The sequence below is a fragment of the Mustelus asterias genome, chromosome 1, assembly GCF_964213995.1.
Source record: "Mustelus asterias chromosome 1, sMusAst1.hap1.1, whole genome shotgun sequence".
Lineage (NCBI taxonomy): Eukaryota > Metazoa > Chordata > Chondrichthyes > Carcharhiniformes > Triakidae > Mustelus > Mustelus asterias.
The window spans coordinates 123,595,123-123,623,044 of NC_135801.1; the positions used below are offsets into that span (position 1 = coordinate 123,595,123).

General features: G+C 41.4%; 1 protein-coding gene across 7 annotated transcripts in view; it reads left to right on the top strand.

Annotated features, from left to right (window-relative positions):
• Positions 1–27,922, top strand: part of fat1a (FAT atypical cadherin 1a) — a 196,003-nt gene that overhangs the window by 56,744 nt on the left and 111,337 nt on the right. For 6 of the 7 annotated variants that reach the window (XM_078217930.1, XM_078217946.1, XM_078217947.1 and 3 more), the window contains exon 3: positions 5,093–5,407. In XM_078217930.1, the coding sequence (XP_078074056.1) occupies positions 5,093–5,407 (315 nt within the window). Of the gene's footprint in view, positions 1–5,092; positions 5,408–9,089; positions 9,410–27,922 lie in introns of those variants that run through there. The other variant, XM_078217953.1, reaches the window with a different exon arrangement.

Here is a 27,922-nt window from a genome sequence, read left to right on the forward strand (position 1 = left end):
CAGGGAGATCGACGCCACCGTTGGCCCCTGGGCGTCACTGCATGCCGCCGATGTTGATGCTGAGGACCCCTGCTGGTCGCTCCTAGTCGTCGTGGACCATGATGGCCGCCCCCATGAATCGCACGTGGGCGAGGGCGCCAAACGCAGCGACTCCTGGTGGTCTTCCTCCTCCTCCGTCAGCCACGATGGCGCCGTCCTGGGTTCGCACGTGGTCGGACCTCGTGGGTACTGCAACGCCGAAGGAGATTGTCTCCGTTCTGGAGGGTTACAAGCTGCACTGCCGTTTTTAGACTTCGACCTGCAGACTTTACCGTAGTGGCCTTTTTTACCGCACTGGCTGCAGATAGCCGTTCTTGCCGGACACTGCTGCCGTGGATGCTTGGCCCCACCACAAAAATAGCATCGCTGGCCACCTGGAGCTGCCGCCGTCGTCGGATCGATCTGGGAGCGCGGGTTAGCGGGGCGAGGAGGGAGCTGAGCTTGCTCCTGCCACGTTGACTGCACGTGGTCCTCGGGGTACAGCGCCAAGCTCTTCGACGCCGCCTCCAGCATCCCAGCCATCTCCATTGCTTGGGTCAAGTCGAGGTTCCCCTTTTCCAGCAATTTAAGCCTGATGTACGAGGACCCTACCCCTGCTACGAACGCGTCTCGGGCGAGGTCGTACATATATTGTTCGGCTGATACGTCTTTACAATCGCAACCCCTGGCAAGCTGCAGGAGCTCATTGGCGTAGTCCTCCATGGTTTCGCCCGACTGCCGACGTCGTGTAGCGAGGAGGTAACGAGCATGTATCTCGTTGGGTGGTTTCGTGTATCGTTTCTTCAGGAGCTCGACGGCCCTCGGGTAAGTGGGAGCCGCATGAATCGCGAGATAAATCGTGTCGCTTACCCTTGCGTGGAGGACTTGGAGTTTGTCACTGTCTGTAGTGATAGCTACAGAGGCTGCCAGGTAGTCCTCGAAACACTTCCACCAGTGGTCGAAGGTGTTAGCGGCACCGACCGCACGTGGGTCCAGTGCCAGACGATCTGGTTTTAAGATCTGTTCCATACTCTTTTTTTTGTACAGCTGAGAGTTTTCTGTTACACAATAAAATTGATGCGCGACAATTAAGCACGTGGAACCAAGGCTTCGATATTGAAGGCTTTTATTGTGTAACAATGGAACTACGAACACCAATACACCAGTTCAGACTGAAGGGGTCCTGCCGGAGCAGAGGGTCTTATACCTCGCCACCGGAGGCGGGGCCCCACTGGGATGTGCCATGATAACACTTATAACAGGTAAACACCCTAACCCAACAACATTGTACAACCCCCACAGTAACAACACCCTAGCCCAACAGTAACATAATAACAACCCCCAGTGGTAACCAACGATGGTTCACCACAAAAGTTTATATATTAGTGTCACAAGTAGGCTTACATTAACACCACAATGAAGTTGGCTGTGAAAATCCCGTAGTTGCTACACTCCGGCGCCTATTCGGGTACACTGAGGGAGAATTTAGCATGGCCAGCGCACCTGATCAGCACATCTTTCGGAATGTGGGAGGAAGCCAGAGCACCCGGAGGAAACCCACGCAGACTCATGGAGAACATGCAGACTCCGCATAGACAGTGACCCAAGGCTGGAATTGAACCTGGGTCCCTGGCGCTGTAAGGCAGCAGTGCTAACCACTGTGCCACAGTGCCGCCCACCAGCTCATCAAGCTGAAACACTATGCCTGTTTCTCTCCGAGGAATTAGAATGCACAGCTTGAAGATGTAGCAGCAATACAATACTGTAAATTCTGTGATTCTTGAAGAATCTGGAAAACCATAACAGTGGATTTAGGTAAAAACAGTATTTCATTAGACTTAAACCTTGTTTTAAGCACCACCTATAGATACGGCAGCACAATTTGATAGAGTGGGGAGTGGGAGGGAAGAGATCTTTACCCTTTAACTTTGTATAATTCAATAATTGTGGAAAGCACATCTGTACTGGTGAGAATTTATTTGCTTTTAAAATAACTGGAAAATGTGATTTTCCATTCATATTCTGCACTGGAAAATTCTCATGGTGTGCAGATGCCCTGGAATGTTGGCCCGCTTGTTGGTGTATGAAAAACTGATGGAAATTTTATTTATAAGTTTGTGTAAGAAAGAGTCATGTGATGGCAACAGAATGCAAAAGCTTTCAAAGTTCATTGCAGCAAAGTGAATTTTCTAATTTGTTTGCACAATAAGTAAATAGATTTGTTCTAAACGATTGCTGTTTATTTATTAATATTATTACCCAACAGAATACTTAATGTGAATAAATTGTTTAATAGCGCATTTCCAAGATTCAATTTAACATTCCAAGAGGGGCCATAGAAACCACTTATGTGCCTGTTCAAGTGTAATAACTGAAATGGTGACAAGAGCTGTGTGTTGTGATTAACAATTAGCGGCACCCAGTGATTCTGTTAAACCTCTGGCCATTTTTATTTGGCAGTTCAGTCTTTAGGAAAAAATTCTTGAGGCATCAGACCTCTTGAAGAATTTTCAAAGTTTGGGTTGTACATCAGCCTGTATATTTAAGGATGTTTGCAGTGCAGTTGAGTGTGAAAACTGGTGTGTGACATAGGAGCAATCATGTATTACTGCCGATGCCTTTTTAAATAAAAATCCTCAAATTGAGATTGATGTTTCTGGTGCAATCAGATTCAAAATGTATGCATTTTTTTGATTTGGATGGCTAGGGAAAGCAAATGAAATGTCTAAACCTGGAGGAGGAAGAACTGATGGCTCTAGAAGAGTGTGTTTGGAATAGCTAGGGAGAAGTGCATTTAACTGGAACACCTCTTGTTGGAGTGCTTCAGAGTAGCCTATCATAGGGAGATTATTATGGATTCATTTGGTGCCACTGCATACTTGGTAATAAAAAGAAATGACTCACCAGTGTCTAAACTATCTTATGTAATAAAGTAAGACGATGATATCCACTTACTTGCTAATGTAGTTTGGGCTCATTAAATGAAACTATTTGTAAATGAACAGACATTTCACTTTCTGTATTTTCATTTTGATTAATTACTTTAGAAAGGGGATCCAAAGCATCATGTTTCATATCCTCTTTGTGCTGATGTTATTCCCAGGACAGCTGAAACAAAAGTGTGTTTCCTGGCTATTGTTAAGGCAGGCTTTTGATTTCAGCAACAGAATCATATTGTTGCTGATGGTTCTGATAGGTATATAAGGAAAATCATCTCTCTGACTCCAGAGTATTATTGTATGAACAATTGTAAATTGGATGTAGATGGCATGTAAAGTGATGAGCAGACATCTTGTTGGTAGAACTGCTCTGTGGTAGAGAAAGCTGTTTTAAACCAATTCCATAACAGCCTTTTCAAAATAGGCTTTCTGCTATTCTCAAAAATGACAGGTGATGAGGAGTATATCACTGGATTTAAAACTGTGAATTGAAAACACTTTTTTGCTTTTTGCCTATTTAATTGAAGACACTGTTGATGAAAAGTAATGAAGTAATGCAAAAGTTAAAACCAATTCAAGCTGAATGAGTTGTCCTTTAGTGTTTTGTGGTTCAATGCAAGCAAGGCAGGAAGCGTAACATTCAATGAACTACATGTATATTAGCCACATGGTAAAAATCCATTTATAGCATTACTCTTTTATATAAAACTAAATGGCAGGAATTTGGCAGAAGCATGACTAGCAACTTGGAGAATCAGTTTGAAATTCCACAATGGTAAATTGTAGAATAGAATTCAATAAACCTGGCAATTGATGGCACCAGAACAAAATAACCATGACATTTGTCATAAAGCACATATTCCTTGGAGAACAGACCCACTGCCTCTAACTGATCTGGCGTCTTTCATTCCTGTTCCACACTGTGGTTGACTCAAAGGGCAACTAGGAATGGACAGTAAATACAGATGGTCAGTTTTTATCAAGTACCAAGAAAGATAGCCAAGGAGGAAGTGCTATCCGCAACAACTGACTCACTTCAAGAGTTAATCACAGTCTGCATGAGTGTACCTGTTGCCCTCTATTTGCCTCAAATACTTCATGTGTAGACAGGTGGAGGTGTTCATTAAAGCTGGATAAATAAATGCATCACCTTTATAATGCATGCTTTAGTAACCTTTAGATTTTCTGCCCTTTTTCTATTGATATTTCAAAGTGGAGGGGTCGGATAAGAGCTCAGGGTTTCCTTCCCTGGAATACTTGAGCAGCTTTGCAACCAGGCAATTTCCTTGCAGAAGTGATGGAACATGTACAATGCAGTCTGCCTTGTAATAGAATTTTCCATGATGTATCATAACAATGCGAGACATCTCTTTTTGTCCCAGTCTTGGAGAGCACAGTGGTAGGACATTTTAATTTTAGAGTCAAAAGTCAGTTGTCGGGTTAACTCACAGCAACAATTTCCTGCCCCACTCCCAACCTGAAAAACGCCTTTGTGTTGCCTTCCAAAATTACCTAAATGACCGTGAACCCAGAATATCATCTGGGACCAGTGGTGCTTGTCTTTGTAAGCACTGCTGTTTACCTCATTTAGTTCTATCATCACTCTCTATGTTGCTTTTGTGATGCCATCTCAGTAGTCACTACCTCAGATTCACGTACTCCTTTCTAATGTTGATTCTGAGTAAACACAGTAAGAAGTCTCACAACACCAGGTTAAAGTCCTACAGGTTTATTTGGAATGAAAAGCCACTAGCTTTTGGAGCGCTTGCTGAGTACTCACCTGACGAAAGGGCAGCGAGCGCTCCGAAAGCTAGTGGCTTTTGATTCCAAATAAACCTGTTGGACTTTAACCTGGTGGTGTGAGACTTCTTACTGTGTTTACCCCAGTCCAACGCCGGCATCTCCAATCATGATTCTGAGCAAGCCAGTGCACAAATAATTTCTCCATGGTAGAATGACGTTGTGGCATTCATAAAGAAGATTTGGCTCACTATATAGTGATCTGCAACAATTTAAAAAAATATTTGAGTTACGCAAGCACATTTTGTACTGTCTCCTTTTTAGACATTGTTATCAGTCCAGCACTCTTGGTACCTTAAATGCTTCATCAATTTTTCTGTTTGCTCTCTCAACAGGTATAATAAAAACGGCAGAACTTCTGGACCGTGAAACTACTCCACATTACTGGCTAACAGTCTATGCTACAGACCTAGGAGTGGTGCCTCTCTTTTCCTTCATTGAAGTGTACATCGAAATTGAGGATGTTAACGATAATGCTCCACAGACATCTGAGCCAGTTTATTATCCTGAAATCACTGAAAACACACCCAAAGATGTGTCAGTTGTGCAGATTGAAGCGTCTGACCCAGATTCTAGCTCCAGTGACAGGCTCAGCTATAAGATTACTGGTGGCAACCCACAAGGTTTCTTCTTCATAAACCAGAAGACTGGTAAGTATTAATATTAGTTCAAATTATGTCATATATGAGAATTTTTGAATTCAATGTGTGCTAATACATAAAAACATCTCAGTAACAGATGGAAAATGAAGGTGCGGTTGCAGTATTATTTTAAATTTCCAGTTCGGTTTGCATAAACACCTCAGATTTTTTGTCTCTTATGATTATGAAGTCTGCTACATCAGGAACCATTCTTTTTAAATCAACTTTCTTCTTCCTTTTGAAGTGTTTAAGCCTCCTGGTTCTTTTCTCTAATTGGTTGTTTTCGATATAGGTTATTCTGATTATTGCACAAAGCCCTCCCTCGCACTTTGTTTTCTGCTCCATCATATTGGGTAAAATTAAGCTATCCTTTCAAATTCAAGTAAATGTACAGTTGAAATGACTCACTCACTTAATCACTCATCTAAGTCATATAAAATAAATTTTTTAACTCGAAACGTAAGCAAATTACAAGTTACTCTCAATTTTTCCACTGCCCGCTACAAACCACACAACAAATTCCACCAGTCCTAGAAACATCCTCCACCATGGAGGCTCTCGCAACATCCAATATTTTACAATTTCCACCTGATTAACTGCTTCCCCATATTTGGAAGCCATCCATTCTCAAGGTCCAATTGGGACTTTGGTCTGCTGTGTGAACTTTGTCTTTTGTCACTCCTCGACTATTGTGCTCTTTCCTTTTTGTTTCTTTTCCTCCTGCTGCACCCACAAGTGGTTCATTACTAGGGTCATTGAGGGTATAAAACAGTGCATTGAGCAGAAAAGGAACTTTCTTTGTTGGAGGGGGGACATTATATAGAAAAAAATCTGTGAAAGAGGGCCACAAATGTATTATTTTGATTACTTAGCTACAATGAATAAAATCATTACTTGTAGATTCAATCAAGAAAAATGTGAACGTGTGCAATGCCACAGGGGAGTCCTCGCAATTGAAAAGTCGAATGGTTTCTTTTTGATGTTAGCAGTCTTGCTTCTTTCTTGCAAACGTGCTCTTCCCCTAGTTAGGAAGCAGAGTTTTTCAGCAATAAACTTCCTGGCACCCCATTAATGTTATTCCAAAAATAATCGTTATGTAATTTGTTTCTGTAAGGTGTGGCTGACTGTACCAGTTTTTTCTCCTCACATTTGCTGTGCCATACTTTTGTAGCCTGGCCAAACATACAGTTCTGAGGCACTTGTCTCCCTATGCTTATTTCAGCTTTGAAACACGATTACTTTTAACGGATTGGCAGAAATTTACATTTTAATTAGACTTTGCAATGGATTTGATGATCAAAACCGATTTTAATAATTGGTCTTTGTGGATAATTTGCAAGAGTTTGAAATGCAGTGCATTAATCACAATTACTGTTTTGAGATATAATACCAGTTGTAGGCTACAGAAATTGTGTAATCGACATTTTATTTTTATTAATGTTTGGTTAAGTGTAAGAAATTCTCACTAGCTAACCAAGAAATTGTTTATCTTCTTCTCTGCTTAACTACGTTTCAAATGGTTTTGCATGCCTTTCAGTAATTATCCCGGAACCATCATCCAAGTGCTTATTCAGATTTTCTCTGTTGCTTTTTTACATGTAGAAGCAGAAACCCCAAAATGGAAATAAGTGATTTTGTTTTGTTTGGATGGATTTACCTTAACTGTTAAATTGCTGACAGTCTGCCTGGGCTGATCAGTAGATTTTCAGCTCATTGACTGACTGAGGAAAAAAATCACAATAATACCTGAACTTATAGATATATCATATTCAAAGATCCAAACCTAATGTAAACTCAAGTTAACATAAAAATAAAAAAAATGCACGGTTTACCTGTACTTACCCTGTTAATCCCTGGCTTTTGCTATATTTTCTTCCCTATTCATCTTCCTTTAACTTCATAGAAACATAGAAGATAGGAGCAGGAGGAGGCCATTTGGCCCTTCGAGCCTGCTCCGCCATTCATTACGACCATGGCTGATCGTCCAACTCGATAGCCTAATCCTGCTTTCTCCCTATAACCTTTGATCCCATTCACCCCAAGTGCTATATCGCTCCATTCGCCCTATCCAGCCACATCTTGAATAAATTCAATATTTCATATTTTAATCTTTTTCTAAATGACACATATTTAAATATATTTTAACTTTTTGTAATTCTTTAATCATCTATCTCCCTGTTCTTGATATCTATTTGAGAATGGGAGCAACTTTGGGGGAAAAAATAAATTATTTGGTTGGTTAGCCAAGATAAATTGGTTAGCCAGTAGCTGAAAGATCAATTTTATATTCAATGAAATGTCAAGGACTTGGCAAAGACATTTGATTTTGTTTTTTGGAACAACCTAAAAATGAGTAAATCCTGTGACAGGTTTGAGAAGAAGAGTGCCCAAAGATGGGTGATTTTTAAAAAAATTAATGGGATGTGTGTATCCTCGACAAAGCAAGTATTTGTTGCCTGGCCCCAATTGCCCTAAGAAGGTGATGGTGAGCCACCTTCATGAAGTGCTGCTTTCCATGTGGTTTAGGTACACACACAGTGCTGTTAGGAAAGAAATTCAGTGTTTTGACCCTGTGACAGTGAAGAAATAGTGATACGGTTCCAAGTCAGGATGGTGTATGGCTTTGAGGGGAACTTGAAGGTGGTGGGGTTCCCATCTGCTGTCCTAGCCCTTCTAGGTGTTAGAGGTCACCAGTTTGAATGGTACAGTTGAAAGAGGCTTGATGAGTTGCTGCAGTACATCTCCTATATGATGCATGCTATTGCTACTGCCTGTCGGTGGTGGATGGGGTATCAACCATGTGGGCTGCTTTGTCCTGGATTGTGTCAAGCCTGAATGGTGTTGGAGTTATACTCATCCAGCCATTGGAGAATATTCCATCACACTCTTAACTTGTGCCTTGAAGATTGTGGACAAACTTTGGGGAGTTAGGAGAATTCCCCGCAGAATCCTCAACCTCTGACCTGCTCTTGTAGCCACAGTATTTATATGGCTAGTCTGGTTTAAGTTTCGGGTTAATGGTAACCTCCAGGATGGTGATGATGGGGGTTTCAGTGATAGTAATGTCATTAAACGTTAAGGTGCGATGGTTAGATTGTCTCTTGTTGAAGGTGATCATATCATAGACCAGCATTTGTTTGGCATGAATGTTCATTGCCATTTTTCAGCTAAAGTGGCCATTTATGCCTTCAGTTGATGATTTATTAGCAATAAGTAATTCAAGATTCCAGCCTGATCACTTAATGAATATATTACTCAGATAGTTTCTGTTGAACTGGTGGTGAAGACAGAGCTGAAAGAGTCTGTGAAAGAATTGGAATAAGAAGTGTTTTCAATTAATTAGGTCACAGTTAATTATACTGAAATATGAGTTTAGCTTAAGAAAAATTCTACAATCTTAAACATAAAGGATAAATGTAACTGAACCTTGAAAGTTTAATCTTAAGTTAATTGAAAAAAATTGTACCCAGCTACATTACTATCCCAAATACTTTTCAGCTGAGTGAATCACACAGGTAATGATATACTCAAAATTCGTTTTGGCACTTTCATATGTGCATACAAATGAATGGGTATGTTTTGTAATAAGCACATTTAAGATAGATAAAGGTTTGAAGTTTGTTCTCTTTACTCTTAGCAATGAACTAAACTTATTGGCATGATGATGTGACTATCAAAATTTTCTTAACAGGTGAGGTGAGCTACACCCAGAAAACTACGAAGTGATTACCAGAGTCTACCCTTTAAACAGGACACCTTTAACTTAGTAAAAATAAATATAATTAATATGTAACACATATATAATATATAGAGCATATAAGGGGGGCAATCAGCCCATTGATTCCATACTGGCTGTATGCAGAGCAATCCAGTCAGTCACATTCTGTCTGTTCTATTCAAAGACCAATAGGTTTCCTTCCCTCAACTGCCCATCCAAATTTCTTTTGAAATCATTCATCATCACTGCTACCTTCTTCTTAGTCAGTTCCTCAGAGTCGAGGATGACTTGCTTTCTCACTAAAAATGATTCCTCAGATGCCTGAGGAGTCCAACATGTGATCTACTGGCTCTGTCACAGGTGGGACACATGGTGACTGGAGGAGCGGGTGGGTGGGGTGCCCAGGTTGCCATGCATTCCTTTCGCTGTCAATGCTTGGCCTCAGCCTACTCTCGGTGTTGAAACACCAAGTGTTCAGCTACTTGCCAGGTGCTTTTTCTTCCCTTTGGACAATTTTAAAGTTTAAGTTTATTTATTAGTGTCATAAGTAGGCTTACATCGACATTGTAATTAAAGTATTGTGAAAATCCCCGATTTACCATACTCTGGCGCCTGCTCGGGTAACTGAGGGAGAATTTAGCATGGCCACTGCACCTAACCAGCACGTCTTTCAGACTGTGGGAGGAAACCAGAGCACCCAATGGAAACCCACGCAGACTCGGGGAGAATGTGCAGACTCCTGATGTAGCGCCGCCGCATGACCTGATTAGTGCCATTTGGAGTGGCGCGAATCCTCCCGCTCAATGATGGTCATCCCACTCCCTGCTGGTGATACCGGTTTTCCTTCTCGCTGTCGACCTTCCAATTTGCTGAAGCAGCTCTCCCTGTCTCTCGTCGCTCATCTCCAGAGTCCTCACTCCACAGTGAGGGTTCAGGAGAGCAAAATGGCAAGATGAGGAGGAGAGGTTTGGTGAGAGGGTGGGTCGGGGAGCAAAACTTGTGGCAATTAGGCGGTTTGGCAAGCAGGATTGACAGTGGTGGGAGGGCTGGAGAGCGTGAGAGGCAGTGAACTAAAGAATGGGTGAGCCATGGGGTCTATAAGGAGTGGAGACAGGAGGTAAATGGAAAGAGTTAACATAGTTCTTTCATATTTTTAACTTTATTTCATTTACCAGTATTGGAATTTAGCAAAGTAATGTATTTCAATTTACAGGGTATAATTATTAATGTTATTTTTGATGAGAAAAGCCCTACAGAGCCTAATTATAACTTTTCTGTAATAGGAAAATCACTTAAAGTTTCTTCACTTAGAAAGTTGCACTTTTCAAGAATGCAACCACAACTAGTGAGGAATTACTGACAGGGTTTAATTGTCTCTTGAGCAACACAAGTGGGTAAATGATAATCTATGCCAAAGGCAAATATATATATTTTAATGCTTAACATTTGAAAGCTGGCTAACATTTGTTAATGGTTAACACATCTAAGGTCTTGCCAAAGAATTACACAAAATATTTAAATATGACCAAATTATGGCACTGGTTATATTCAGTTCATGCATTTCTAACTCCAACTGTCAATTTGTACTATACATAAACACTCTTAGTTTAGAATTAAATGGGCATCCAGTCTAACATAATCAATTTTACACTATTACCAAAATTTAAAGTTTTCCCCAGCAAACTCAGAAGTAAAAACTTAATGCACGTAATTTAAAAATGATGAATAATGCAATCTGCCAAATACAACGTGCAACTTTTCCCAAACAAAAGTTGTCAGGAAACAGTGAGAAGGCTCATGTAATTGATGACAATAGATTTGTGATTTCTCTTTTTTGGCTGTAGAATCATAGAATCCTACGGTGCAGAAGGAGGCCATTCGGCCCATCGAGTCTGCACCGACCACAATCCTACCCAAGCCCTAGTCCCCCTGACGCTAAGTATGGCCAATCCACTCAACCTGTACATCTTTGGACTGTGGGAGGAAACCAGAGCACCCGGAGGAAACCCATGCAGACTTGGGGAGAATGTGCAGACTCCACGCAGACAGTGACCCAAGCCAAGAATCGAACCCAGGTCCGTGGTGCTGTGAGGCAGCAGTGCTAACCACTGTGCCACCGTGCCACCCTACTTCAGAATTATTTGTTCTTTTAACTTTTCAGAGCGGTATTCACAAGCTCTTGGCCAAATCCCCAATCTCGAGCAGCGACTTATATTGAGGGGTACTCTAGGATTCTCACCAAAGTTCATATTGGTGTGTGGTTCCCCAGTTAAATTATCTATAATAACAATTACCTCATGACTGGTGTATTTATTTAATACTCATTAGATTCCTTGAGAAATAGGCAAGGAATTCAGATGAAGGAGATTTAGAAAATATGAATCATCATCAGCATGTAACAGATTTATTATGGAAGGTTTACGTAATTTTACTCTCACGACCATCACTGTATAATAACTGAAGTATGTTTAATGTTGTGAAAATAGACCATGTGAAGTAGTTATTTATTTTGTGCGTACACATGAGCTCTGCCCAACTCTAGGTATAATAATGTTTTGAATTAATCTTCTAAAAATTCAATGAAGCATTTTAATCATTTTGCCTTTGGTATAAAATAATTGGGTTGCTGTGATTATTCTGGGAAATGCTGGTTGGCTAAAAGTGCCGTTGTCCTTGGTATTTTTCCATTCTAGTTGGGTTGTAACATAATTAAGAATCATAAAACCACATCAAGGGACTTCATGTTTATCCCTGCTTTATAGTGTCCACGTTCATCAGTCCTTTTGATACTGTAGCTTAATTTCTCAAGCATGTGGATTCCAGACAGACCTGATGATATTTGAACAAATAACATACTATTTAGAAATCTACATACAGCAAGATGTGGGTGGTCCCCACAAGCCCCCATCAGTTTTCTTTTATCAAATAAAGGAATTTCCAACTTCAGCCTGTTCGTTATGGTTTCTTTGATGCCTCTGGTGAATTTATGTGAATGTTTTTACGAGGAGCCAAGGTCATTGAAATTAGAAGAAAGTAACACCAATTGCAGCTGGGCTATTTGGAACTGCTCAAAACCAAATCAGTAAAGGAATTTAGTTTGCTTTCTTTTTTGTTTTTCTCTTGAAAATGTTCATTCTTGCTAAGATATAATTATGTAACTATTCATATGTGGCTTTAGATCCTCTCGGTTAATATGCAATTTATGGTATTTGCTACCAAATAAACCTGTTGGACTTTAACCTAGTGTTGTTAAAACTCTTACTATATGCAAGGCTGCCAGTTGTCCCCAGCATTCCCATATCTTCCACCTGGAACGATAAGACAGAACTGAGGATCAGTAACTCTGGCTAATATTTTCCCCATCCTCAGCCCAGGCATGATAGATTTTTGAACAGTAAATGAATTTAGGGTTATGGTGAACGGGTGGGTAAGTGAAGCTGAGTCCATGAAAAGATCAGCCATGATCTTATTGAATGACGGAGCAGGGTCGAGGGGGCCAAATGGCATACTCCTGCTATTAGTTTTTGTGTTCTTATGTTCACACACCATAATCATTTCCCTTGCTGTGCTTGGTTAATTGCAAATTCATTAAGAAATGAACTTGGGAACCTCTGGTCCATGTAGCCCAATATTTCACCAAGCAGTGACTTTGACCCTTAGACTATTGACAGTTGATTATCTGTTTAAACGCTCTAGACCAGTGGTTCTCGAATTCTTTGTCCAGGGATGATTTAAGCGGAACAGAAGATGCTGCAGACCATCTAAGACCATAAGACCATAAGACATAGGAGCGGAAGTAAGGCCATTCGGCCCATCGAGTCCACTCCACCATTCAATCATGGTTGATTTCAACTCCATTTACCCGCTCTCTCCCCATAGCCCTTAATTCCTCGAGAAATCAAGAATTTATCAATTTCTGTCTTGAAGACGCTCAACGTCTCGGCCTCCACAGCCTTCTGTGGCAATGAATTCCACAGACCTACCACTCTCTGGCTGAAGAAATTTCTCCTAATCTCTGTTCTAAAGTGACTCCCTTTTATTCTAAGGCTGTGCCTCCGCGTCCTAGTCTCCCCTGCTAATGGAAACAACTTCCCTACGTCCATCCTATCTAAGCCGTTCATTATCTTGTAAGTTTCTATTAGATCTCCCCTCAACCTCCTAAACTCCAATGAATATAATCCCACGATCCTCAGACGTTCATCGTATGTCAGGCCTACCATTCCTGGGATCATCCGTGTGAATCTCCGCTGGACCCGCTCCAGTGCCAGTATGTCCTTCCTGAGGTGTGGGGCCCAAAATTGCTCACAGTACTCCAAATGGGGCCTAACCAGTGCTTTATAAAGCCTCAGAAGTACATCCCTGCTTTTGTATTCCAAGCCTCTTGAGATAAATGACAACATTACATTTGCTTTCTTAATTACGGACTCAACCTGCAAGTTTACCTTTAGAGAATCCTGGACTAGGACTCCCAAGTCCCTTTGCACTTTAGCATTATGAATTTTGTCACCGTTTAGAAAATAGTCCATGCCTCTATTCTTTTTTCCAAAGTGCAAGACCTCGCACTTGCCCACGTTGAATTTCATCAGCCACTTCTTGGACCACTCTCCTAAACTGTCTAAATCTTTCTGCAGCCTCCCCACTTCCTCAATACTACCTGCCCCTCCACCTATCTTTGTATCATCGGCAAACTTGGCCAGAATGCCCCCAGTCCCGTCATCTAGATCGTTAATATATAAAGAGAACAGCTGTGGCCCCAACACTGAACCCTGCGGGACACCACTTGTCACCGGTTGCCATTCTGAGAAAGAACCTTTTATCCCAACTTTCTGCCTTCTGTCTGACAGCCAATCGTCAATCCATGTTAGTACCTTGCCTCGAATACCATGGGCCCTTATTTTACTCAGCAGTCTCCCGTGAGGCACCTTGTCAAAGGCCTTTTGGAAGTCAAGATAGATAACATCCATTGGCTCTCCTTGGTCTAACCTATTTGTTATCTCTTCAAAGAACTCTAACAGGTTTGTCAGGCACGACCTCCCCTTACTAAATCCATGCTGACTTGTCCTAATCCGACCCTGCACTTCCAAGAATTTAGAAATCTCATCCTTAACGATGGATTCTAGAATTTTGCCAACAACTGAGGTTAGGCTAATTGGCCTATAATTTTCCATCTTTTTTCTTGTTCCCTTCTTGAACAGTGGGGTTACAACAGCGATTTTCCAATCCTCTGGGACTTTCCCTGACTCCAGTGACTTTTGAAAGATCATAACTAACGCCTCCACTATTTCTTCAGCTATCTCCTTTAGAACTCTAGGATGTAGCCCATCTGGGCCCGGAGATTTATCAATTTTCAGACCTTTTAGTTTCTCTAGCACTTTCTCCTTTGTGATGGCAACCATATTCAACTCTGTCCCCTGACTTTCCTGAATTGTTGGGATATTACTCATGTCTTCTACTGTGAAGACTGACGCAAAGTACTTATTAAGTTCCTCAGCTATTTCCTTGTCTCCCATCACTAGATTACCAGCGTCATTTTGGAGCGGCCCAATGTCTACTTTTGCCTCCGTTTGTTTTTAATGTATTTAAAGAAACTTTTACTATCATTCCTAATGTTACTGGCTAGCCTACCTTCATATTTGATCCTCTCCTTCCTTATTTCTCTCTTTGTTATCCTCTGTTTGTTTTTATAGACTTCCCAATCTTCTGACTTCCCACTACTCTTTGCCACATTATAGGCTCTCTCTTTTGCCTTGATGCATTCCCTGACTTCCTTTGTCAGCCATGGCTGCCTAATCCCCCCTCTGATAACCTTTCTTTTGTTTGGGATGAACCTCTGCACTGTGTCCTCAATTACTCCCAGAAACTCCTGCCATTGCTGTTCTACTGTCTTTCCCACTAGGCTCTGCTTCCAGTCGATTTTTGTCAGGTCCTCCCTCATGCACCTGTAATTACCTTTACTTAACTGTAGAACCTTCACATCTGATTCTGCCTTCCTTCTTTCAAATTGCAGACTGAATTCTACCATATTATGATCACTGCTTCCTAAGTGTTCCCTTACTTTAAGATCTTTTATCACGTCTGGCTCATTACATAACACTAAGTCCAGAATAGCCTGTTCCCTCGTGGGCTCCATCACATCTAATGGTCCTACCCCACCCACTTTTGCCCTGTTTAAAAAAAACTAATCAGAGTTACTGCAAAATTATAGAAATCATAAATATTTAATTGTTTTTCCTCTACTGAATGTACTGAATCTATCATGCTAGAAACAAAAATAAAGGTATTTTCATATTGTATATCTTCTTCTTCTTCGACAATCATTCGCTAATGAGTATGATTGTCTACCTAAGAAACTCCGTGTCACAGGTCATGGGTTCTGTGGGTCTTTGCATGGCTGGTGAGCCTGATTTTAGGGCTGCATCTCTGACCGCAGACTTGGCAGGTGTTTCCAGGAGATAGGATTGGTCCTTGGACTCGAGATCGCTTCTCTAGCCCTTTCCCCATATGGGGTGAGAAGAGTGGTTCCTGAAAAGGTCTGTTCAGTCGTGAAGAAAGCTGCCAAAATACTGTCCTGTTCCTATTCCAAGAGCAAACTGACTGAATCAAACACCCCCACCCACATGCAGATCCGAAGCTAGAGATTTGCAGATCTCATGGTCCTGTCTCCGTCACCTCTTGCCGATCAACACAAGGTGTATTTGTGTGGGGAATGTGTTGGTTTCCTCTGGGTAGACGCTTGGCATGGGACATCTTTTAACATGGGTATGACATTGCACATGAGCAGAAACCTGGTCCTTGACAAAAGGTTGGTCCAGTTCCAGTGGCAAGGGCACCTCGATGACTGGGGATCTCTCTAATGCTGCAGACTTCATCTGATGCATGAGCATCTGCCTCTTGATCTGCCGTTGAGTTGATGTGGATTGCGGTTTGTCTGATTCCTCCCTTCCAACTTTACTGTTATGGGTGATCCTGCCAGGAGTTTGATTCCCAATGGCATCGCTCAAGCCTCTCTGCAACAACAGGGTGGCAATTCACAGAAGGGATCATTGTAAACATTAATGGCAGTCTGGTAGTACAGAACTTGGATGTTGCTGAAAAAAGACATTTTGTTGAAGCTTTTCACATTGTACTATTCAGGACAATTGCAAGAATACCAGTGTCAGGGGAAGCTACAGGAAGATACATTGCGCTTGTTTCAGCTAAACAAATCAAGTGATAGCCATTTGCTGGTTCGTTCCTCAGGGCAATACCATGACCAATCAGTCGCACTGCCTGGTTTAAATTTTCAAGCAATGCTAGGCAGTTAACTGTCAGTCACTATTAACTGGTGCATTCTCCATAGCCAGTTAGAGTCCACTTGCTAACCAATCAGCATTCTCTTCTCATACAATATAAAGTTGTTGTTTCCCCTGACATTGGTATTCTTGTGATTGTCTTGAGTGCAAGACAAAAAGTTCCAACAAGATGTCTTTTTTCAGCAATAAACATTAACACTACAGAAGAACACATTTATTTGAAGCATTCTAATATCCATTATAAATTATCACTATTTTCTGAGAAACGAATATTAATTTAGCATCAATATTAATCAAAACAATATGAATAGTAACATACATCTTGCTTATAAAACCAAGATGTTGTTGCTTGCACTTATGATGACTTGTGCTGCAGAAGCAGGAGCTGGCCTGATTGTGTGTGGTAGGGATAAAGTTTGTGGTCAGGATAAGGGTTGTGGCCTGTTCTCTGGTATGGCCACAGCTGTGGTGTTGCATGTTAGTGACTAACATTTTGTAGTAGCCCACAGACCACCTGGAGAGCCCTCCGGTCCACATTGAGTTCCACTGCTTCAGGCAGTAGGTGCGCAAATTGGGAATTGCACAATTCCAGTCCATGATATTCCATTTGTGGGTTTTATGGGCTAATAGTCATTGGCTGGGGAACAACATTTCCCAATATCTGCTGCTAGCATGCAATAGGAGCCCCAAAGTGGAAAGTTTTCCCAAATAATTCTTGATTGGTTGTATTGAGTTTTAACACTCAAGCTTAATTAAGCTTAGAATACTTCACAATTTGAACAGTAAAGAATTTTGCAACTGTAATATTTTAGAAGTCAAGTCTGGAGTGCACAGTTCTTGTTACCACACGAATTTTTAATGCATTCGTATGAAATTCCTCGATCTGCAATTTTCATATGAGGCATTAACATGAAGCAGGTTAGCACATGTAAAATAAATGATCCCAGTTATATAACGTGTTACCAATGTTTTAAACATTTGTATTTAATATTGCAAACAGTTATTTCCTAGCTTTAATGTTACAAAATTTGCATACAAGATTTCAAAGCATTAGTCATTCAGTTAACATTTCAAACATTTTTTATCACTTGGTTTCTCAGTTGGAAATGTTGAATAGCATTTTGCCTTCATCAGTGTCAAGAGGATGTCATCGTTTTTATTTTTGAATTATTCAATGTTCTCTTGTGTGTTTGGGTGGCACAGTGGTTAGCACTGCTGCCTCACAGCCTCAGGGACCCGGGTTCAATTCAGTCCCCCGGTTTCCTCCCACAGTCCGAAGATGTGCAGCTTAGGTTGATTGGCCATGCTAAAATGACCCTAATGTCAGGGGATTAGCAGGGTAACTATATGGGGTTACAGGAATGGGGCTTGGGTGGGATCATGGTCGGTGCAGACTTGATGGGCCAAATGGCCTCCTTCTGCACTGAAGGGATTCTATGATCTCATTTTATTGATGAAAAATCACCTCTTGCAGTTATTTGGTGATAGTTTACAAATAATCCGAATTTTTGATGTGTACTCAGCAATCAGGCTAAAGCGATTGATTTTAAAAAATATTCAAAGAGTAACCTTGGTGGAATACAGAGGGCATTCCCCTCCCCCCTCCCCTCCACATCTCAGTAACGGCCTTCCCTCCTGTGTTATGGGGGCTGAGCTTGGGGATGGGAAGGAAGGTGGTGGGGTTGGTACCTGCCTTTTTTTACGTGAACCCCTGCCCCAAGTGGAAAACACATCCTCCAATGACATGTAAAACTCAACCCCTTTTTGTTTAAGTAATTGCATAGCATCTGTTGTACCTTTTACCAGTCTGGGGGTATGAAAGAGCACCGTGCAGATTGTTCAAATCTTTGAGGATTGAAGTGGAACATAAACTGAAATTAAGTTGCAGCACATTTTTGTCATCTTTTGGAAATTTATATCCACTCTCAATGGAATTTCTGTAGTCTCGTTTTTAAAGGATTGAAGAGTGTGTGTGAAATTTCTGCCCTTCTCTGGCGCCAGATAATCTGAAACAGTGGTTTAGGTCAATCTTTCTGAAGCACTCATAGTGCAGTTCTTAGCTAGACATTGTACTGGGGGTGGGTTGTTGGGGGTTTGTACTTTTGCCTTTTAATGTGAAGCACTTGGAAGTCATTTATCTCTATTGTTCCATTGCCCTGTAAAAGCTGTTGGTTGATTGGGTCTTCCTTAATTCATTGCAGTCTGCATCACCACTTTATTTAGGCGACTGCTCACAGGGTTTTTTTTTCCAATCAATTGACATTTGGGTTTTTAAAAATAACATTCTGAGATTGCCCATTTTTAGATTATTGGCGAAAACTGCACTAAAGCAAGTCATTAAATTTTGGGATTCTGGATATCTGTGTTTTTAGAACAGTAGGAAGAACCATATATTCAACAAAATTAGTATGTAATTGCTGGGGAATGTAACTGATTTTTCCTATTCATCACTCTGTTTCGACATGGAGTACTCCCATGTCATGTATAGTACAGGTTAAAGACAGAATAACATTGCCCGTATCCTATTTCAACCATGTGCTTTAATTTCAATTTAAGAAGAATGTTTCCAACTATATCCATTGGAGTTTAGAACAAGAGAGACAATGTTATTGCAACATAGAAAATCTTGAGGGGAATAAATAGGGTGGATATAGGGCTCACGTTCCCTCTTGTGGGAGAAACTAGAACTTGGAGGCATATTTTAGATGTCCCGTACAAGACAGAGGTGAGTAGAAATCTTTTCCCTGGGGGTCATTAGAGTGTGGAGTCCTCTTCCCCAGAAGATAGTTGAGGCTGGGCCTTTAAATTTATTCATAATTGAGATAGACTTTTGTTAGACAAGGAGGGGTTATAGGGTGCAGACAGCAAAATGGAGCTGAGACCACAATCAGGTCTGCCATGATCTTCTTGAATGATAGAGTAGGTTTGAAGTACCAGATGGCTGTCTCCTCCTCCTGTTCCAAAGCCCAATGTTCCTATTTATCTATAACATTGTGACATCTTCCACTTCCCACGCAGGTTGTTCATGTAGAATTTTTAAGTGAGTAACAATTTGGTGTTAATTGTACAGTCTAGTTGGCGCACATTTTGTTGGCAGCCTGTGCTCACCAGGAATTGCTAGTGCCACACTCATTCTTTCTGAATCTTTCTGGGGTTAAAAGAGACGAACCTTCCTTCCTGGATTGGAGTCTAGGTTCTAAATGTACTTTTGCATAAGAAAATGACCGGGTGCCAAGGCAAAAGGAGAGATAAGGAAGTTGATCATGTATTGGTGAGTGGTTTGAGAAGGATAGCCAGAGGAGTTAAAGGAGAGATTTCCAGAGCGTGGAACCCAGGTGGATGAAGGTATAGCCACCAGTCATGAACATTGGGAAAGAGGATTAGCTCAGGAGTCCAGGTCAGACAAATGGGAAGTTTTGGGGGAGGGTTGTATTTCTAGAAAAGATTACGGAGATAGGTGATGCCATTGAGGAATTTAAATGCAAGGATGAATATTTTATATTTAAAATTTGAGGGAGGTACAACAATTGTAGATCTGTGAGACATTGGTGATGGATCAAAAAGATTGGTGTCATATAGAAATTTAGCTCGCTAATTCTGTATGAGCTGAGGCTGATGGAGCATGGAAGATGGGAGGATGTCTTAGGAGACCATTAGAATATTCATGCTAGATTTGGAAAAGGAATGTTTGAGCTTTCAATAAGTACTAGAAACAAGGATGGAGCAAGTTCATGTCCTTGTGTCAATCCTCCTTCATTCTGTCTACCATTAGTGGCAATGTCTTCAGCTAGCTGGGCTCCATGATTTGGACTCCGCCCTTAATACCCTTTGGCTCTCCAGCTCCTCCTTCTCAAAGGTGGTGGGGATGTCCGAGATAAGGGTTCAAGCGTTGATTTGACTAACTGTTGGCAGAGATGCACATAAAGACAAGCCATCTTGGGGATGCCAAAGGTACTCAGCAGGGTTCTGGACATAAGCAATTGAACAAAGTAAACCATATACCTTGGGTACAGAAAGTTCTGATGAAAGGTCATCAATCTGAAGTATTACATCTGTTTCTCTCTCCATAGATGTTGCCAGTCCTGCTGAATACTTCAATATTCTCTGTAGATAGTTGGCGGACTTAAGGGTGTTTTCATCCAGTTTTTGCCAACTGTCTCCAAGAGTGCTGTTTTGTTGAAACTCCGGTTAAAACATTTGGCATTGTTGAATATTTTTCACCTCTGCTTTTAAGTTGCAGTTCCTGTTAGCTATGATTCAAGTTTTTTCAGCACTATAAGCTTTATTTCTATTTCTCATGTAATTTTGGGACAGCTCAGATTTGATGTTCCTTTGTAGGTTTTCTATTATATGATTATTGCTGTTGTGCCTTTTAAAAAACATGTGCATGGGAAATTTTGCACTTTGCTGAAGCAGAAAATCTTTCATTTCCAATAGGAAATCTATTCTTATTTAATCCTAATGGCCGTGTATTAAGTGGTTACTAAAGCTTAGGCTACATTCTAGGCTTCACATCTATTCCTAATCATTGAGAAGGATGTATGCTTTTTATCTTGCTTCCTGTATTTTTCAAATTTCGCTTTTCTGATAATCTTCTTTCTCCCTCTTCTGATATGTTTTAATTGGTACTGATTATCCTCTGAAACCTCCCCTGTATGCTATTCTTCACGTGTAACTACAGATTGAGAGTATTAGAAGGCTGTTTGGCAAGAGGAACTCCTGTTGAGCCATATACTGCCTTCACCTAGTAGTGTGTGGCCAGTTTAAACTCAGTAGAAGCACTGTTGTGCTGTTGAATCAAGATTGTCAATTCAAGCTCCACTTCAGAAGTTATGCATGTCATCTAAGGTTAAACTGATACTTCAGTGCAGTACTGAAGGAATGCTGCATTATCAGAAGTGCCATCCTTTGAAATAGACTGTAAACTCAGGCCCTATCAACCTGTTTAGTTGGATGTAAATGACTACATGGTACAATTTGGAGAAGGTCAGGGTAATTTCCATGATATTTTGTTGAACATTTACCTCACAAACAAAGCAGATAACCTTATAATTTGTGGCATTATTGCTTCTTGCGTTTTGTTGCAAGCAAAATTAAATGCATTTTTTCCTAAGTAACAATTGGATGCGAAGCTCTTCAGGCTGTCCTGAGAATGTGAATGATACCATATATATATATACACTTGCTTTTTATCCAAGCACGTTTACTACCAGTAGGGTTTACTACATATTGAGCAAATGGGAACCCCTGCTAATTTTCCAGTCTCTGACTGTAGTGCCTTAGGGGTTGAAATCAGCTTACTTTGTACAAACCGGAGCTCAAACCTGGATTTGCTCTCCCTCACTTAACGACCTTATTGATTTAATCAAATGAGCCATCAAGAAGCTGGTTTGCAACATAAGATTAGTGGACTGGTTCCCACACTGATATCTTCAACCTTTTAGTATCTAAAGCTAATATTAGTTACGTTTGATGCAAACACATTTTCATGTCGCTAGAAAATATTAATATATCAATTTCAATCAATGTTGCTGCTACATTTTCATGTTTGCACTGCAATTTTATATGTTTAGAAAAGAACAACCTCAAACATCACAAGCCAGTTTTTACTCTGGCACGAATTTCATGATTTTTTTTTATTTTAAAAGAATGTAAGGGAGATTGCAAATTGGCATGGGATTGGTTATACCAGTTCCCAGTCTTCTGTGGGATTTTCCAGGATGACTGTTTGTGGGGGAGAATATCTTGCCACCCAGAGCAAGACCATCAATGCGTGGAAGGCTAAGGACTGTATGTCTTGTGTGTCCCTGTGTCTGACAGTCAGTGGGACCTGACATATCAAACCTCCTCTTGCAAAAGGGTTATGGGGATACTTTTCTTTCTTGGGTGTATAATGGGGCTGGTGTTGGGACTGCTTTTTTAGAGCATCCTTAGTGCTATAGGTCCTTGCATATGCAATGATAATTAAGGGAGCTCCCTCTCACATGCCCCATGAACTTTGCCAGGGTCAGTAGTAGAATTCCTGAGTGCGTACATTCAGGAATTCATGCTCAGATGTGCCCCGAATAATTTCTTGAGCATTTGGTTTATATCGATCAGATATATGGTTTTAAATCAGCAAATGAACTGCTCCTCGGTGAGCTATTTTAGAAAGATTTTAGCTGGTACACCACCTAAGCTGTAATCCCATTTTTTTGACAATAGCCCAGAAACTATAGCAATAGTACAGCTTTGGTTTTATTATTACCTTGCACTGGAAATACATGTACAGGAGAAAATTGGAGGAGTGGGGCAGGGCAGATTCAAATAAATATTGTGTGTCACTGTAACAGTGTATTTGCTTGCAGACCGGCACATGTTAAATATAGGACCATGATCAAAGAGTGTATATTGGAAACATTGGTCTGAGAAGTAGTGTGTCAGCTGTGGCTCAGTTGGGAACACCCTCCTCCTTTCGTGAGTCACAAGATTTCAGGCTCAAACCCTACACCAGGACTGGAGCATAAAAATCAAAGCTAATACTTCTGTGCCATACAGAGGAGGTAGTGCTGCACTGTCTCTTGGATTCGTTGATGTTTGCAAAGATTTTGCATCAGTCTTCTGTAGTAATCTTCAAAGAGCTACCATATTTGGACTGGCTGTGGTCAACCATATCTCAGCTTAGTTGTACAATTAGAAGTAAGTGCTAGAGAGTCAGGCCACTAATGTCCTTTCATGACATCTGTTCTCATTGGCATTCATTTTGAAAACCAGCTACAAATTCAACTTGATTGCTTGATTTAACTTGCCTTTGGAAGGTGCCCCTTACTCCAAAAATGTTGCTTTGTTATTCTTGATAGAGAGAAACATGAAGGCAGGTTTCTAGCTGCCTTGATGCCCCATATTCCTCAGGGAACGCCTGTATTTTAATGTTCCCAATATTAACACGCAAGTTCCCACCAAGCCCGTCACCATCCTGATTTGGAGCTATATCATTGTTCCTCCGTTGTCACTGGATCAGAATCCTGGAACTTCCTTTCTAATAACACTGTGGGTGTATGCCACATGGACTGCAGCAGTTCAAGAAATCACCACCAGCTTCTTGAGGGCAGCTGGGGCTGGGTAATAAGTGCCCACCTCGTGGGGAAGAATTTATTAACTGTCCTATTAGGATTTCGTACAAGGTGGACTGATTCATTCAGAGGAATGTCACATTTTGCACAATAACTTTACCCAGAGGTTTCAGATTTTTATTAGCACTGGTGGATTGATCAGACTGAACCGTTTTGTTCAAATGATGAGAGATTAAGGATTGGAAGGAGGGCTGGTGTTGTTACTCAGGTTGGCTACCTCTGTTGAGGATTGTAATGGGCGGAAAATAGTAGAAACCCTCTACTTGATGAAAGGCTGCCAGAAAGCGCAGATCCTTGACCCTTGTGTTACTCCTACATAGGATTTGAATCTAGTTCTGTATTAGCTAATGTCAGAACCTTTTGAACTTGTGGTATCCTTTGATCTTAAGTTTCTTTCACTTGGCAGTTACTTTACTAGCCCTTGTCTTGGTAAAAGGATTGATATACTGCCAGTGCTGGACCTAATTTAACTCATTTGACACATGAATAACTTGCAGTTCTCTGAAGATTATTTTATGCAGTTTGTTCTCTACTATATGAGTGCTACTTATCTCACAGGCTTCATAAATATAGGGCTTAATTTCATCAATTTAAAATGTAAATCCTGAAATGCATGCTGCAGCTTTTGAAAGAATAAATGTTGGAAAACTGATGTCAAAGGTAATTTTTAAAATCTCATATACTTCAAATTATTACATGGAATAATCTTCAAAAATATTATTTCAACTCGAGGTTGTATATCCATGCAAAAGCGACACAGTGGTTTTGTTATTACCCTGTTTTGCATCCTTCCTGCACTCCACTCTAACTCAGTGGTCCCCAACCTTTTGTACATCATGCCACACCTCTATACTACAAAATATTTTTGAGGCACACTTTCTATTTTCTTTTTCTTCATTAATTTTAACTTCTCCATCTTTTCGCCTTTAACCTCAAGGTTAAAAAACCTTGCCCTGTCTCACTTCTCCCAGGGTTTTTGTGCCCATTTTGAGTTTTGTGGAGGCACATGAGACCCTTGTCTTTAGCTCCAAGTCCCATTGCTCATGCGCATGGACCTGACAAACATTAAAAATCTAAACCATGCATGTGCGGCCCTTTCCCCGCCAGTGCATGTGTGAGAGGTCCAAGATGTGGGTCTTGGAGATGCCAACCACAGAGCTAAAGAAAAAGGTTAGTTTTAGTTTAATTGCATGAATTTTGAATCATTTTTCGTGGCACACCAGTGTGTCTTGGATCTAACTCAATACTATGTGGGAAGTTTGAGGACTCAACATGGGGAGCGTGCCCTTCGCTGCCTTGAAGGCAGCATATGTCATGGCGACTGCCCCCCACCCTCCTCCCCCAGCCACTTTTGTCCTCCCTGCACTCTTTCTGCCTCCTGTAAAGAAACCAATAAGTCCAGATCAATACTGGTTCCGCTGAATAGTGTATAGTATCCAGGAAAGAAAGACTTGCATTCATAAAAGAAGATTTATACACCTATATTAAAGAAACATTTATGAAAAAATATCCTAAGGCTTGGCACTCAGAGGGACAATTCTGTAGAGGATAGGGAATTTAAATATATTCTTTATTTTATGCTGACAGATTCTTAGTTTTGAATGTATGGCTTATGGGCTTTACAGTCAATTTGCTAACTGTACTATTGTTTGATTGATCCCTCGAGAACCATGATGGGCTGTAAAATTCACATGGCTGTAGGGTATAATGGGCAGCGAGTCAATCCATATCCTTACTTCAGTTTGCGTCTGTGGCCTTTTTGTTTACAACAATGGTTTTGAATGATCTCCAGATTGCTGGGCAAATTGCACAGGAAATATATCCAACTCCCCAACAACTTCCCTAGCTTCCTGTAGTTCTAGAAAATGCAGACAGTAAGGAAACTGAGGTTGAGACCTACATAATAGTACACAGTTGATTGGCAAGATGAAATACTGCAGTACTTTGTTTTAACATCAAAAAATACAGCTTTACAGCTGCAGAATTGCTTAGCGTATGTTGTTGCCTGAAGTCATTCTTTCTTGGTTAACCCATTCACTTCCATCTGTGAAGTTTGATGACCAGCTGCAGTTTTGGATCCTGATGGGACCCAATTGAGTATATTTCATGAAATCTTGGTATGGAACTTTGCCTATATAGGCCAATATAGGGGCGGCACGGTAGCACAGTGGTTAGCACTGCTGCTTCACAGCTCCAGGGTCGCGGGTTCGATTCCCGGCTCGGGTCACTGTCTGTGTGGAGTTTGCACATTCTCCTCGTGTCTGCGTGGGTTTCCTCCGGGTGCTCCGGTTTCCTCCCACAGTCCAAAGATGTGCGGGTTAGGTTGATTGGCCAGGTTAGAAATTGCCCCTTAGAGTCCTGGGATGTGTAGGTTAGAGGGATTAGCGGGTAAATATGTGGGGGTATGGCCTGGGTGGGATTGTGGTCGGTGCAGACTCGATGGGCCGAATGGCCTCCTTCTGGACTGTAGGGTTTCTATGATTTCTATGATTTCCTATCATGAATGTATTATCAGTACTGTCGAAACAACCAGCCCTGCAGGATTTTCTATCTCAGTAAGCAGGCCCTGCAGGCATTCCCATCCACTAAAATAAATGCATGGAAAATCCTATTAGGTCTGCTGACATCTATGCCTGAATTCCCCATAGTCACTCATGGTGGTTAAAAATCTGTGCTGGGAGTGCACAATCATATGTTATTGTAGCTGTACATTATAAATGTAGACTGCAACAGGTGATAACAAAATGCTAGTTGTCAGTGATCAAATTAATAATGCATCATTACATCATTAAATGCAAATATCTTTGTTACTTTCTCATGTTACAAAATAATTTGATATCTAGACAGGCGGTTAACTGTACAAAATTCATTCTCAAGGTTCTTGGATTAAATGTCAGCACAATGGTGACTTTGGTTGCTGACCACAGAAACAGTAAACCTCAAATTTTGTAGAAATCTACACACAACAATGGTAAAAGGTACGAGAGAGGAAATGGTCACCACATTGGTTCGATGCTTATATCCCTCTTGCACTAACACAATGCAATATGTGTATTCAAGTACACTGAATTGTGTTGTTTGGCTATGACTATGGGGATCAGTGAAGATCTGCTGGGAGCGATCAAGCTGGCCAGCAATTGGGAGGCCAGCTGACAGGGGCTGAAAGATCGGTGCATGCGCAGTGGCCTGCTCAGTGCTATACTGCCGGCCTCCCAGGTGGGAATAAGCCCCGCCCCCTGATTTCTTACACAATTTACGCTGAGGCACTCGGGAGCCACTTACCTGACGAAGGAGCAGTGCTCTGAAAGCTAGCGGCTTTTGCTACCAAATAAACCTGTTGGACTTTAACCTGGTGTTGTGAGACTTCTTACTCAGCAGTGCACAGAGTGTGGGAGATTCTTCTCTAAACTCTGACTGAAAAAGACAGTGCGAATTGCTTCAGTTTTCACGCGAATTCGACACTCAGAATTTTTTGGGGAGATTCGCCCCCTATGACTCTGTGAGCATAAAGCCTGACTGTTGTTCAGCTCTTGCTGTGTGCAGCAAGGACTGCTTCAGTATCTGAGGAATCTTGAATGGTGATTTCTGATGTTATGTTGGAGGGAAGGCCGTTGAAGCTGAAGAAGGTTGGGCCTAATACACTGCCTTGAGGAAATCCTGCAGGAATATCCTGACATGGTAATATAATGATGTGGAGATGCCGGCGTTGGACTGGGGTAAACACAGTAAGAAGTTTAACAACACCAGGTTAAAGTCCAACAGGTTTATTTGGTAGCAAAAGCCACACAAGCTTTCGGAGCTGCAAGCCCCTTCTTCAGGTGAGTGGGAATTCTGTTCACAAACAGAGCATATAAAGACACAGACCTAATTTACATGAATAATGGTTGGAATGCGAATACTTACAATTAATCAAGTCTTTAAGAAACAAAACAATGTGAGTGGAGAGAGCATCAAGACAGGCTAAAAAGATGTGTATTGTCTCCAGACAAGACAGCCAGTGAAACTCTGTGGGGGTTACAAATAGTGTGCCATGAACCCAATATCCCGGTTGAGGCCGTCCTCGTGTGTGCGGAACTTGGCTATCAGTTTCTGCTCAGCGACTCTGCGCCGTCGTGTGTCGCGAAGGCCGCCTTGGAGAACGCTTACCCGAATATCAGAGGCCGAATGCCCGTGACCGCTGAAGTGCTCCCCAACAGGAAGAGAACAGCGACAACGGATGAATGAACACCGCTCGACAATCACCAGGCAAGACTGTTCTCTTCCTGTTGGGGAGCACTTCAGCGGTCACGGGCATTCGGCCTCTGATATTCGGGTAAGCGTTCTCCAAGGCGGCCTTCGCGACACACGACGGCGCAGAGTCGCTGAGCAGAAACTGATAGCCAAGTTCCGCACACACGAGGAC